The 14,502-nt window shown below is 42.9% G+C and overlaps 1 protein-coding gene across 17 annotated transcripts in view; it reads left to right on the forward strand.

Moving 5' to 3' along the window:
- The window catches only part of PACSIN3 (protein kinase C and casein kinase substrate in neurons 3), a 29,425-nt gene that overhangs the window by 12,333 nt on the left and 2,590 nt on the right, over positions 1 to 14,502 (forward strand). For 4 of the 17 annotated variants that reach the window (XM_083751536.1, XM_083751548.1, XM_083751546.1 and 1 more), the window contains 9 exons: positions 8,030 to 8,130; positions 8,522 to 8,678; positions 10,372 to 10,607; positions 10,899 to 11,054; positions 11,782 to 11,957; positions 12,187 to 12,307; positions 12,725 to 12,858; positions 13,623 to 13,688; positions 14,162 to 14,322. In XM_083751536.1, coding sequence (XP_083607662.1) covers positions 8,077 to 8,130; positions 8,522 to 8,678; positions 10,372 to 10,607; positions 10,899 to 11,054; positions 11,782 to 11,957; positions 12,187 to 12,307; positions 12,725 to 12,858; positions 13,623 to 13,688; positions 14,162 to 14,322 — 1,261 coding nt within the window. In that variant the 5' untranslated portion in view covers positions 8,030 to 8,076. Of the gene's footprint in view, positions 1 to 3,930; positions 4,099 to 6,300; positions 6,490 to 8,029; positions 8,131 to 8,521; positions 9,288 to 9,523; positions 10,608 to 10,898; positions 11,055 to 11,781; positions 11,958 to 12,186; positions 12,308 to 12,724; positions 12,859 to 13,622; positions 13,689 to 14,161; positions 14,323 to 14,502 lie in introns of those variants that run through there. The other 13 variants (XM_083751549.1, XM_083751550.1, XM_083751552.1 and 10 more) reach the window with 9 other exon arrangements.

The raw sequence follows: 14,502 nt of genomic DNA on the forward strand, positions 1-14,502 counted from the left end.
CCAGCCACTCTGGGCGGCTTCCAATCGAGTGTTAAAAATAATACAGCATTAAATATTAAAAACTTCCTTAAACAGGGCTGCCTTCAGATGTCTTTTAAAGATGTCCATGTTGCACAGCTGGAAAGTTAAAAGCTTTAAGACCTAATTGGGGGAAAGTACAGTGAGTTGGAAGGGCACCTCCAGAGGCTCACAGAGGCTACGCTTTGAAAGAGAGCCGTCACTATACTTTTTAGAATGTATCTCTAAGTACTGTACTTGGGATTTTCTGAGTAGTTACTTCCATTCCACTGGCACTAACCATCCTTCAAATGGTGTTTCTGTTTGAGGACTAAATGGTACATTTTGTTTAATGTTGAGAGAGCTGATAAATCAGTTAAATCTGGGCTCCTTTCCATGCTGAGGGAAATGTCGTCATCAAGTTTTTTTTTCCATAATTTACCATTTATTAAGGAAAATAATAAAACACAGAAAATTAGTAACTATTTGTTATGAATCATGCCAATTTTTGTAAATCAACAGTCATGAAAAAAATCATGGTAACATGTCTGAGCACATCTAAATGCATAGGTTTTTAACTCCATTCTGTACTTTCACTTTCAGCAAATTTGAATCAATATCTTAACATCTTTTTAAAAAATATTTTTATTAAAGTTTTCTTGGTTTACAAAGGTATGTGCAATGTCTGTTTTTTCAAGTTACATTTTCCATAGGTCATTTTCATTTGTTGAGACATTAGGGTTACATTAGGAAGAAAAGGGGGGGGAGAGGTGGAGGGGGGAAAGGTGAGTGGGGGTGGGGTCAGGAGGTGATGTTTCTAATTTGTTTAATGTATGTGTGGGGTTTTGTGTCAGCGTCGCTTGTGCAGGTTCTCTTTGCTATTCGCTTGTGTTCCTTTGGTGGTGAGAGAAGTTGGGGTTGGCCTAAGGTGCGGTTGCTTGTTTGTGATTGGCTGTGTTGAACTTTGTTTTCATGTGTGAGTGGGGTGTGTGTGTGTTTTTGAATCAGGTTAGCTGTATTGATTCGTATGCTGTTGGTGGATTCTTGTCGTTGTCTTGTTGGGCTGTGTATGTGATAAAGGGGAGTCATGCCGGGGTAAAGGTATCTTCTTCTATTTGTCCCCTTGTCAGTTTCAGGTTTTTCATGGATGGTGGGCCCTCCCGACTCAGCTCTTCCATCTGCTGTTCCCAGGCATGTTTCTCCCCGCACTCCTTTTCCCCTCCCCAACCAAAGAGGCCTCTGAATTCTGCAGAATAGGCTGTGTACAGCTGTTGGTCTCTAGGGTTCTACTTCTGGATGGCTCTGAACTTTGCCTTTCATGTTGTTTTGGATTTTCTTCTTGGAGGAAGTAATTGAGTAAACTAGTTAATAGCAGCAGAAGTGTGAACAATGAATCTCTCTATCATCAAAGCAGAGGAACTGATTACAATGAGTAACAGAAAAATGGAGTTAGAGTAAATACCCCCCTTTCCTTTCCTTTTGCTCCATTTTGTAATAGCTACACAGCCCTTCATATTAATGAATCCCAATAAATGTATCTTTGTCTTCACAAAGTTTTTTTTAAAGAGTTTTGTTCTGATATAATAGCTTAGAAGTCCCCCCCTCCAAAATACAGTGGTACCTCAGGTTACAGACGCTTCAGGTTACAGACTCCGCTAGCCCAGAAATATTATCTCGGGTTAAGAACTTTGCTTCAGGATGAGAACAGACATTGTGCTCTGGCGGTGCAGCGGCAGCGGGAGGCCCCATTAGCTAAAGTGGTGCTTCAGGTTAAGAACAGTTTCAGGTTAAGAACAGACCTCTGGAACGAATTAAGTACTTAACCCGAGGTACCACTGTATAGGGATTATTATATCAGGCAGTGTTCACCTGGCTGGTGCTTTGAAGTGCTGGAACACATTCAGTTGTTCCCTGAGTACATCGGGCACAACTAAAAGGTAAAAATGTATGTTCTGTATGTTAGTAATAATAAACAGAGTTGTCTGGTAGTCTGACCGGGAAACTTGCTTGGGTACATGACTGAAGCAAATATTGACTGCAGCTAAACCTAGAGCAATTTCTACATTACAGAAATAGGTAAAAAAAAAAATCCTCTGTACTGAAAAGAACCACGAATCTTCACAGTGAAACAAGTCATCAAACTCTCCAAACTGTAAATAGGACTTGGTGGCCAATATTTTCTTCTTTTTGCAGTGATTCCTAATGTAAATAAAACACATTAAATATAGTCCCACAAACTATTTTAAGTCTGTAAATATGTTTTTAAAAATGAAATATCCATGTGCAATGGGTTGAAAATTATAATTTTTGCCCCATGGTTTGGTGTTTTGTTTTTTGGTTAATGCACAATTTTTCTGCTCTACTTGGCTCCTCTTGTTCCTTGGCTAGGGCACAGTACACAGATTGTGTCATCATTGTTCATAAAAGCACTTGTAATCAATGAGAATGCCATGGCAAATAACAGGAATTCTAAGGGAAACATGAGGAATGCATGCAGTTTTTGCTACTGATCCAGTTATGTCTTTGGTTCAGTTGTTTTAGGAAGAGGTTGAAGAATGTATGAATCATTTGCAATTTATCAATTAGAGAAAAGCCTCACTGTGTTTGTGTTTGTTGTGCTACAGTAGCTTTCCCCCAACCCAGTGCCCTGTAGTCAAAAATATCTGGAAAGCACTAGATTGGGGGAGGCTGCATTATAACAAGAAAGGTTGGTTTAAATATTAGGGAAACTATCTGACTCTGATGTAAGCTGCCAAATAGGAAAGCAGGACAGCCAAGCTTTTTGAGGCTTGTCTAGAAGTGAATGGATCCTGTCCTCTGAGGGATGGTTTGGGAATGAACTCACTCCTACAACATAGAGACGGGAGGGAGCAGATTGGTTAAATTTATTGAGCTGGAAGTGATCTGGCTTTCATAAGTAAGTTGACATTGAGGTTAGAAATGTACATGACACAAATGGCAAAATGCTTTGAAAGTACTGCAGAACTGTAACACAGCTGATTCATCTGGAGATGAGTCAGGAGAAGTGATACCATTACATATTAAAGTTAAAAATACCCCACCTTCAGCTGATGAGGGTGGTAACAAGCAAATATTTAGCTGTGAGCACATATGCTATAAAATGGTACTATTTAGGTGCTTGGAGAAAGCTGAGGATTTATTCTCTCACCTATTTCTGCATTAATGAATTAATGGTGTCTTTTCCTTTAGATGTGGCACATTTGTTCACTTTCAGAGATAATGAAAGAAAGGTGGAAGCTGGAGAGCTCTAATTTCTCAATTGAGCAATATCTATCTTGTTCCCCACTTGGATTGAAGGCAAAATAAAATGTATGGTTGTCTGTAGAACTGCTGTGGACTGCATTCTGAATAAATTGGTGTCTGTTGGCAATACGAATTACAGTATCCTGAAACTAAGAAAATTATATGCTTAATGTTAGAGAAACATCTACGAAGTCATAGCTTTGGAGACGGGCTGGCTAAGCATATAAAGTCTAGTACAGATTTTTGAGGTACATAAATATATTGGGCCCATATTACTGACTATCAGGAGCACAGAGGAGTGTTGAGTCTTTGATCTGGCAAGCTGGTCTGTTTAGATTGGAGACATCCAATATGGTTCCATTTGCAGTTATTAACTGCTTGGAGATTTAAGAAGCTGAGTGTCCTGAAATCCCTTAAGTTGACTCTTCTCTGGCTTGCTGTTTTGCCAAGGTTTCTGATGTGGAAATGTCATCTCCTGCTTGGAAGATGTGTCACTTGTGGGACTGGAACACTTACCGGTAGCTAAATCTTCTCTGAAACTGGATCAGGCATTTGAAATAGGCATAGATTCCAAGGGAGAGGCCGGGAAATGCTCGTTCCTGGCTGCTTTCTCAACCAGGTGACTCTTCCTTAGGGAGTGCCCCCTGGACAAGGAAAAACACCCATTGCACAAGTGTGCATGCATAGGATTTACTTGCTGCTGTTCAGCACAAGAGCAACAGCTCCTTTGTTGAATACTAGCTTATCAAGCTCCTCTTCAAAAAGAATACTGTGTTTGAAAGCTTTACTGTGCCATAGCTGCAGCCCACAAAGTGAACTTTGGGTCACTCCAAAAATGTGAGTACTAGTGTTTCTTTATGTGTCATCTTAAAGGCCCTATGGATTAACTACAGGTGGCAGCAATGCAAATCTTAAAATTTTATCTAAGCAGTACAGGTATTTCCTGTTGCTTTGCTTGTTTCTTTACTGAATGATGACATGTTTCTTGCTTTTTGTTTTCTTTGTTATTGGTGTCTAATTTGTATTGCGTGCAATGTACTTTTGTTGGTTTGTTTGATTATATTATATTAAGTCTCAATAATACGTTGTAAAATCTAAACTAAGATTATTTATAATTGAAGTTGATACAGAACAGCCTCTGCTCCTCACCACAAAGTTTGCCATTAGCTCTTGGTGGCTGTTGCTCCGTCACTTGTGCTCACATCCTGGCTAGTATTGTCAGCAGGTCTTCTTGTGACACAAGGTGGGCAGGGAAGATAGAGAACACAGCGGGGACCTGAAAAGGTTTCTTGTCTTGGAATCCACTTTCCCAGAGGTCTACTGAAAGCTGGCTTTATTCTTGTTTATTTGCAGAATAATTAATATTAATAGTATAATAATGACTGTGGGTAATGTGGTTTCAATGGAGTGATTGAGAAAATATTCCTGAAGTATGAAGAGAAAGTAAGTAATGAGTAGGTAGGGGTCCTGCAGGTCCTAAGTAGAACCATGTCAGGCTGGATCCCTTACTCCAGTTTGGAAACACTGGAACATGAGATTATCCCAGTTGACAAACCTCATTGGACTTTGAACCCCAAGTCCCGTAAAGATTACCTCTATCTGATGTGTGCTGCACGTTTGGATGCAACATAGAGTAATAAAATTCATTAGCTTTTATCTGGTCACAATAGGTTGGATACCCAGTGGGCAGCTTGTCTGTTGGTGTGTGCTGCTGCCAACCACAGAGGCACCGAGTGGAAAAGCTTCAGGTGGTTGCACTTTTCTTAAACTTCCACTCAAGTGCCCAGGCACCACCTGGGTGTATTAAAGGGTGGTGCACAGGGAGAGGTTCTGTTTTCAGTAAACCTATACAGGTGGATAATTTATAGCCAGGCTTCCTGGAATGTGTGGGCATGTGACAACAGCAGTCCATATGTTTAAAAGCTATAGGTCAAATAATTCAAGTAATGAGGAATCCCCCCCCCCCTTAAATTCTGGCTTGTTCTGTGTTTGCCTCCCAACGCAAACATTCTCAGCTTTAACTCTAGAAACTGAAGAACTAGATGTTTTAATTTGTTTGATTTGGCATCTTAAAGTCATTTAAATAACCCCTGAGCGGCAGATTCGGGACTATGTTTTTTGTGAATTTGGTGTTACAGAATGGTAGCTTGGACCTAGAGTTTGTATGTTCAAAAAACAAAAGAAACTCAGACAGGGAGAAAGTGCTTATAATTTGAGAGGGAGGAGGGTGTTGGAGGGGCACAATTACTATAGTTAGAGAAACCCAATCCACTGTAGAGGAGTTAACCTTTCCCAAACAAGTATATTTAAGTTCTTAAAGCAAAAACAAAATGACTGGGCTACCCCATGGGTCACTGCTACAGCAACTTGACTTCTTAATTATTACACTCTGGGCTCTCCCTAGTTTAGCTCGCAAGGAATCAGCAGTTGTGTTGATATGTTTAATAACTTAAGTGGTCCCTGTATGAGCATCCCCACATGGTGCTGTGCATAAGTCAATATATATTCTGCCTGCAGAAGTTTGCAGCATTGCTTGGGGCCCAGTCAGAGCAAATCCAGCTGGGTAAACTTCATTTCCTAGCTTTTCAGATAGAAGAAATCACTTGTTGACTCAAATTATGTGGAAGCTGAATTTTGATTGTCCAAAGGATATTTATTGTTCAAGGAGTGTTGTTTTTATTTAAAAATGAGATGCATCTTTGAAAACCATAAATAAGCATCATTTTTATCTTGGCTGTAGGATGCCCAGAGGAGGAAGTCAGGCAGGTGGGAGAGCTGGGCTGTGGGCCAGTGCTGCCTGGACAGGAGATCCATGTTTGTGTTGGCTCCTTCCGGTTGGTGAGGAGCTGTTGCTTTGTACAGCTGTCCTGACCGGGCCTTTTCATACCACCCTGATACTTCTAAACTCTGGGGTAATATCTTTTTACACTAGGACTTGGCATATTTCCAGTATATTTGCTAGAGATTGACACCTTGGATTGCAGGGGGTAGCTGCTCCTGTTTCTATATTTGAGGGTGCCCCTCCCTAGATTCTGCTGAAACTGAGAAGTACACTCTGGGTGAGAGGGTTTTCTTAGTTGTCAGATGAAGTAGCTATATTTGAGTCAGACCAGTGAGAATTGGCTACAAAGCTGTGTTGGCTCCACTTTTTCCAGTGTACTAAGCAAGCCCTTTAAGAACCTAGAGACGTCCCTTCCATCCCTTGGTATCTGGCAGCCTTGTGTTTGGGTATGTAAATCTGTAATGAAACTGGGACTCTTAAAACGTGTGTGAGGGAATGTGAGCCTAGTTTGTTGGGACGGAGTCTTCAGGCTTGCTTGGTAGCTGATTTAACTTCCTTGGTGGTAAGGTGAGCTAGGGCTGTTAGGAGTTTTCAGTACCTAAACCAGGAGCGTGCATTTTAAAAACGCTTTCCCATGTAACAGGAGAGGGCCGATGTGGCAACATAGCAGTGGCTTAATCTCCTTCTGTTTGGGTGCCAGTTTTTCTCTGAAGGATCTCTCGGAGCATTCAGTATCATGGAAACTATTGCCACAAGCGTTTGAAGGGAGGATGAAACCCAGTCCTTTGTGCCATGGGAGCTCTGCCTTGCCATGGGAGCAAGCTGGATACCTTTCCAGGGTGTGGGGGAGCTTTTTATAGCAAGGAATGTGCAAGAGGCAATGAGCAACAGTCAAGTATGTCCATCAGTCATTAACCATGAGCTAACCTTTATAATGAGCTATGATAATGGAATCCTCCTGTCACCAAAACAGGCTGTGGAGGGTGCCTGGGAACCTCTATTTTTGCTGTATACATTACATGCATGCCAGCTGAGACCACTGACACAGTCTTACTAGAATTGTAGTGACTAAATAAGCATGTGTATATTGCCGAGTGAATATCTAGGAAAGTGAGACCGAGGAAGTGGTTTTAGGGTAGCATGACCAGTGCGCCAGAACAATGCTATAGGACAGAGCACAAGAGGTAGGGGTGCCAGGTGCCACTAAAATTTGAGAGCCCAAAGTCTGCCACTGGAGGCTGCTAGGGTGGAAACTGAGCAAATGCATTACAGTGGAGCCACTCTTGTGGTGGTAAGATATAACTATGGTCTGCTTAAACCCAAGAGCTCAAGCGCTGACAATATTATTTTGTCCTGTTAAACAGCTTGGTAAGTTCTTTTCCTTCCAGAAAGGGAACAAACAAAAGTCTTTTGATAATACCGTAAGAATCAAGGCAGTCTGCAGAACCTTGGAGATTGACTGATGACATTAGCTTTTTGTAGGCAATGTAGTAATTCTGAATATTACATAGGGGCTTGGATGTACTGAAACGACACATCTAGTCCCTTAAAAATCTATATACAGTGTTCCTCAGTGGATTCAGCTGTTGCAGGAGCAGCTTCCAGATTTCTCCCCTGGGATAGAGATCCCTTACCAGAGATGCCTCCCACACTCCTGACTGTGAACTGAATTGGAAAAGTAGGCAGCTGGGGTGAATGTGCCTTTGTACGCTTGGGCATGTCCCAGTCTGGCCCTAACCCAACTCCTCCCAGCATCACAGAAAAGACTTGTCCTGTAAGTACTTTGTGCTACTAGTGGTCTTGTATGTGAAGATTCCTCCACAAGGAACCAGAAGGCCTACCTCATTCTTGTCCCTGTAGATAGTGACCGACATTCCTATATAATGGGGCTAGCCTGTTTGGGTTTGGATGACACTCTACTTTTCTGTGTCTCATTGGAATTGCCATGCTCTGCTACATATACAGTTATTTTGCTTTTCTTCCCAGCTGCTCCAAAATCTGCAAAAATTCTCTGCTGCAAGGAAACCAGAGTGATGTCATCAGAAGATGATACTGGTGGGGAGGCACCCAGTGGCAGTTTCTGGGAGGTAAGTGAGGGCAAGATGGAAATAAAAGGGTTCCCCTTTGTCTAGAGTCACATAGGATGTGCTAAGAAATACTACATCAACCTTGGTTTCAGTACCTCCTGGCAGAGAAGTACTGACAGCAAGCCTAGGACAAGTTGTCATTGGATGCCCCTTTTTTAAATGGTTCCACAATCCTTAGTGCTGCTGAATAATAATAATAGTCCCTGGAATGTGTCCATAACAGAGAAGCCAGTTACCGCCCCGCCTTCCTTGCTCCAGCTGAGAATTTGGGTGTGGTCCTGGGATGGGAGTGAACCTATTGCTCAGAAGCCTTCAAAAGGCTTGCCTGTTCTGCCTAAAGATATATCTGAGATGTGTGCAAGAATGACTGATGGTGTTAATCTAATTTCAGCCTGGCAACTACAAGCGGACAGTGAAGCGGGTGGATGATGGCAGCCGGCTGTGTAACGACCTTGTCTCCTGCTTCCAGGAGCGAGCCAAAATTGAGAAGAGCTATGCACAGCAGCTAACAGACTGGTCCCGCAAATGGAGGACTGCTGTGGAGAAGGGTACGGTACAGAAAGCACATCACTCAGGATGGAACTCCTGTCTCTTTAGGGAGGGGGGGGGGACTTTGAAGTCCTGTGCAGGGAGACCCCAACACTTTGAGTTGGCTTGCCCCCTCAGCTAAGAGTTAATGAAATAGAGGTGCTGGCCTGGCAACCATGAGCAAGATAACATCGTATCTTGGGGTTAGGCAGGGAAAACAAAAAGTTAATAAATTTGGAGAGGAATGTTTAAGAGGAGAGAGAGGACAGAAACCTTTCCAGATGTAGCAAGGATATAGTAAAGGATTAGATTTAGTTTGAAGTGTATTATGGGAAAAACTTTTTGGTTTTCATGTTTGTTCTTCTAAGTGTCAGTATAAACATTTTTCTAGTATTAAAGACATAACATAGTTTAATTGACATGTGGCTGGTATGCTCTATATTTCTCCCTTTTTTATTTACCTACCCAGCAAATATTTAACTTTTTATTTGTTGGGTTATTGTGTGGTTAAAATGTATTTTTTTAATAAAAGAAAATAAATGTGTTATTTGTTCCATTTTCCACTACTGTTGTTATGGAGGAATCTGCTCAAATTAATTATCATACAAGAAATGGCTTTGTTAAAACAAGTAAAGCTGATGAAGGGTTTTAGTTTTGTGGGAATGCCCTCAGAAAGTCTATGGCAGGGGTGAGGTCTCTGCAGCCCACTGGCCAGATTTGGTCCTCGAGGTCATGTTCCCCAAACCACACACACCTGCCCCCATATGTGACATCAGGTGTGGGGCAGATAGAGACACAACTCGATCAGCTGTGGGACCAAGTTCTCTGTGGAGAACTCAATCATGCAGGTGATCTCTGCAGAAAGCATGAAGTCACTTCCCTTCAGCTGTTGGACACTTGCTTGGTTGGCTGCATGACCCATGGAGCTGATCCCTGAAGGAGGCAACATTGCAAGCCTTAAACTCGGTACTTTGCCAAGCATAGGGCTGGCAGCACCCCTTGTGCTGCGGTTCACAAGATACTTTGACAGGTGAGTGGGGCAGCTGCCTCACAGGTGGGTTGATCCACCCACCAGTCAAAGGTTGGCTTGCGGAATGGGGGCATGGATAACCATCTGACCTACTGGGCCAAAACGATTCCCCATCCCTCGTCTATAGGATAAATTCTGAGGGAAAGACAATTTTATTTCATGGCTTTCAGCTACTGTCCCATTAACTGAGTGCTAAGTGCCACACAGGTCAGAAGAATTCATCAGCCCACAGAATCTGGTCAACAGAAAGACTTGTAGGAGGAGCAAAAAGTAACCTGGCACAGTATACTGGGAAGGCTATGTGTGATGGTAACAAGTAGGCAATGAGAGACTTGGGTGTAGGTTGGAGGACTGCCAGTACAACTCTGGATGATCATTTCTGGGATTATAAAGATGGGGAGTCAATCAAGTCTTTATGCAACAGAGACTGAGCAGAAGTTTGTTGGCACACACTCTAGTTGCAGTTACCTAGGGTTGAGCTCAGCAAACTTTCTGTAGGAGGCAAATGCACTGTCTCACACTACTGTCAATATATGTTCCTCCCACGCAGCTCTTTCTTTTTGAGCAGTAAATGTACTTTTGAGATAGATGACTTTGGTAACAAACAAAGCCTGGCTTCCAAACCTGGTTCCTTCTGTACTTGCATAATTATGTTGCCATGTCATCTTGGTTGGTTCATCTAGGCCCTCAATATGGCACACTGGAAAAAGCCTGGCATGCATTCCTGACAGCTGCAGACAAACTTAGTGAGATCCATCTGGAAGTACGGAACCGCCTGGCTGCTGAAGACTCGGACAAGATCAAGGCCTGGCAGAAGGAAGCCTACCATAAACAGATGATTGGTGGCTTCAAGGAGACAAAGGAAGCAGAGGATGGATTCCGCAAGGCCCAGAAGCCCTGGGTGAAAAAATTGAAGGATGTGAGTAAGAAGTTGCAAGCAGATGGGGGAATAAACAGACTTATCAAACATCTCGATAGCCACCCTTGGAATTAGTTGATTAATCGGCGTTATGGTCTGGGACTTAACAGATGGCAAAATAGCTCAGCCTATTGTCCAGCCTCATGTTGCTGGTCATAGGTTAGGTAGTGTTGAGATGTAAATTGTACTTTGCTGTTTTCCTGCCACTTCCTCTTGAATACAGCTGCTTGTCTCTGTATGTGATGGGAAATAACACTGCTGATACATTATTCCATATGACATCTCTGTTAGGTGGAAACTTCAAAAAAGAATTACCATAGTTCTCGTAAGGAGGAAAAGACGGCACAGACACGCGAGAATCATGCCAAAGCCGATTCCTCTGTATCGCAGGAGCAGATGCGTAAACTGCAGGAGCGTGTCGAGAAGTGTGCTCAAGAAGCAGAGAAGGTAGGTAATGTTGGAAGGTGGTACTTTGGCCATTGACTCTCTTAAGATGAGGGAGAGTCCTAAAAGAAGGAACAAAAATCAGGGCCTTTTCTGTGGTGGCCCACCTGCCTATGGAACAGTGCCAGGGAGTAGTTAGGCAAACTCTGTCACAGATCTCTCTTAAGCAGACTTTTCAAAGCTTTTTTAGAATGACCTTTAGAGATTGAAAGGTGATGGCGGCAATAGCTGGTTTTGTCTTATTTTCATGTTTGAATACAATGTGATTTTATAGTTGTATAATTCTTTTGTGTGTTTTGAATAGCATTTTACTGTTTGTAAACTGCTTTGCTAGGTAACCAACCAGAAAAGTGGCATGGCAGTTAAAAAAATTAAATACAAGAAACAAACTTTATTTTGGATCTTTGTCACTGACTAAATTCTGTGGGTGGAGAGGCAGCCCGGTGCTTCAATGGGTAGTCCTTTAAGCAGATGGGCCATTGCCCTTGGCTGCAATATTTGCTGCCTCCTAACCAGACAGAGAACTCAGAAAGCATCAAGGCCCTGTAGAGCCCCTAAACTGAATGGTGCTCATGGAAGAGAGCTGTATAAGTCAATTACTATACTCTCATTCAACTGATGAAACTAAAAGAGTAACCAGCAAGAAACATGGGTCCCACCTTGGTCCCAATACTCCTGAGCATTATAGGCAGTCAACAGCTCACAAATGTTTTGTTTTGGTTCCCTGCAGTGCAAGGATCAGTATGAGAAGATGCTGGATGAGCTCAATCGCTACAACCCTCGGTATATGGAGGACATGGAACAGGTCTTTGAGGGCTGTCAGGAAGCAGAATGCAAACGGCTGTGCTTCTTCAAAGAGATGTTCCTGGATCTGCACAACCATCTGAACCTGTCTACCAATGATAGGTGTGTGTGTGTGTGTGTGTGTGTGTGTGTGTGTGTGTGTAAGTAAAAGAGGGCTTCCCTGCCCTTATTGCATCCTATGGGATGAGAACTATTTAAGGTGTTTTTGCCCTTGGAAGGCTACATCTCCTGGTACTGTAGGAACATATTTCTGTTTGTCCTTTCCTACATGCCTATGTAGCTTTCCAAACAGAGTCCCTTATGCTTGTTGTGTGTTTCTTCATGCCTGCAGCTTCCATGCACTTTACCGGGATTTGTATCAGGGAATAATGGCTGCAGATGACCAAGAGGACCTGAAGTGGTGGCGTCAAACCCATGGACCAGGCATGGCTATGAACTGGCCTCAGTTTGAGGTAAGCCATCTCTCTCTGGTGGGAAATACTAGGGAACTTGCCCCCTTTAGGTTGTAAAGTAAGTCGTGTTTCATATCATCCTGCTGAAATCAGCACTCACCACTATTTCTCTATGGAACAGAAATGAGATGCATAATATACCTGGCATGATAGGAACATGCAAAGCTACCAGCCTAGAGTATTTGTCAATCTAACCAAATATTGACTACACTGCACTCCAGGGTGAAACCTGTTCCATTTTTAGTGGAGTTGTCTGGGATCAAACCTGGGACCTTGTTCTGCAAATAAGCAAGAAGTCCCCCTCCACATAAAGGATGTCCATTGTCTGTGTTGGATTGGGGGGGGGGGAGAGGAAGCATTCAATTAATCTTCTGAAATATTTTTGGAACTAGGGACTGATAACTTTCTCCCCTCTAGGAATGGTCTTTGGAGACACAGAGGCCAATCAGCAAGAAGGAAAAAAGTGGGAAAAGCGGTGAAGATGTGACTTTGACTAGCATTGTGCCTGCAGGTGATGGTGTGAAACAGACCCCTACACCGACAAAGCAAAGGCAAGTTGCAACCTGTAACACTCGGGTTCTAGAGCAGAGAGGGCAGTGTTATTGCAGGATGGCTGACTCACCAAAAATGGGTATAGCAATACCTTCCCCTTCCCTTTGAGAATATGAATTCCCATTAACAAGAGCATACAGAGGCTAGGTCCTTGCAAATTGTGAGATAAATGTCATAGTCTAATGGAATGCAGGGCTGTTGTTAGACCTGCTGGAAGGGCAGGAGCTATAACTGGCACTGTGCCTCTCCTCTGTCCCGCCCTGATGTAGCTCTGCCTCTGCTTGTTCCACCCATTAGTCTCAGAGTGAGGACGCTGGCAGGATTTTCCTCTCCAGCTGTTGCTGATCTCAGGGAAAGAAGAATATTCCTCCAGCTCCAACAAAGGCAGTTCTGGATTCTTGATTTGCATCTGTTCACTAAGAAGAGAGATGTCAGCTAGCCAGGCCCTTCTTACTCAAACACAGTTCATGTTAGTTCTACAGTGAAGTTAGTAGATAGCAAAGATTGTGGCTTTCGTAGCTGGGTGCTTTGCATTCAAAACCCGACCAGATGGCATACTGAGCATGCTGGTCCAGTGGCTGTTGGCACAAGATTACAAAGAAGGAAAAGACAAGAGAAGTACAGGAAATAATAAATTCCTATCTTAACCTTTACTGCAATGTAGAGTCTGCTTTTGTTAACACGAATATCACCGGAAGTAGCTATTCTGCAGCATAACCTTGCCCTTTTCTCGATTTAAAAAGGCTTGTTTGCCAATCCACAGGTATTCATACCAGGAGGAGCAAAACAGTCACTTCTATGATACCCTGAAGGCCTCGGCCTGTATGAAGTTAGTATGAAACTTAAGACTACTTAGGGTACCTGTTTCCTTGCTTCTCCTTTGCTGTAGCTTCTTAATACTTTCTAGTTAAGGAGACGGGCAGTGTTAGCACACTCTTTTTCAATTTCTCCCAAATAGACACCTTTTTAGCTTTCTTCAAATAGACCACCTTCTCTCTACCCTGATTGTAGTCACTTAGGGCTTTTAATGTAGTTATTTCCAGAACTGGTCAAGGTTACTGGAAAGACTGTGTTTTTGAACACCTGCTATTCTGCTCATTCTCTTTCTTTCTCTCCCCCCACTCCCCCCCCCCCCGGCTAATGGTGACTTCTTTGCCTTCCATGTTTTGCATCTTCCTCTTATTTGTTCTTCTCCTAGAAAGATGCATGATTTGGAAATGGGACGCTTTAAATAAAGAAGGAGCTTTGGGTTTTAAATGACCTTTCTTTCCCATTTTTCCTCTTCCCTATCCCCTTGCACAGTGGAGGGAAAGAAGAAATCTCAGAGTGGTCGGATGAGGACACTCCCAAGAAGCGCCCAGAAGTCAATGGGCATGAGGACGACATAAAGGTACCAGGCGTGCGGGTGCGAGCACTGTATGATTACGCAGGACAAGAGGCTGATGAGCTGAGCTTTAAAGCAGGTAAAAATGCACTAATCTTCTAACTTGCTTGCTAGTGTGCTTTTGGGATATGGATGGAAACTTTCCAGTAGGACCTGGATGGCCCCAGGACGCCTTTTGCCAAACACTTGAGTTTTCTGAGAGAATCCTATAATAAACTGAGCCATTTATGAAAGGGGTCAGCAGCATGCTAAGAAATTG

This window comes from Podarcis gaigeae, assembly GCF_964106915.1.
Source record: "Podarcis gaigeae genome assembly, chromosome: 1".
Lineage (NCBI taxonomy): Eukaryota > Metazoa > Chordata > Lepidosauria > Squamata > Lacertidae > Podarcis > Podarcis gaigeae.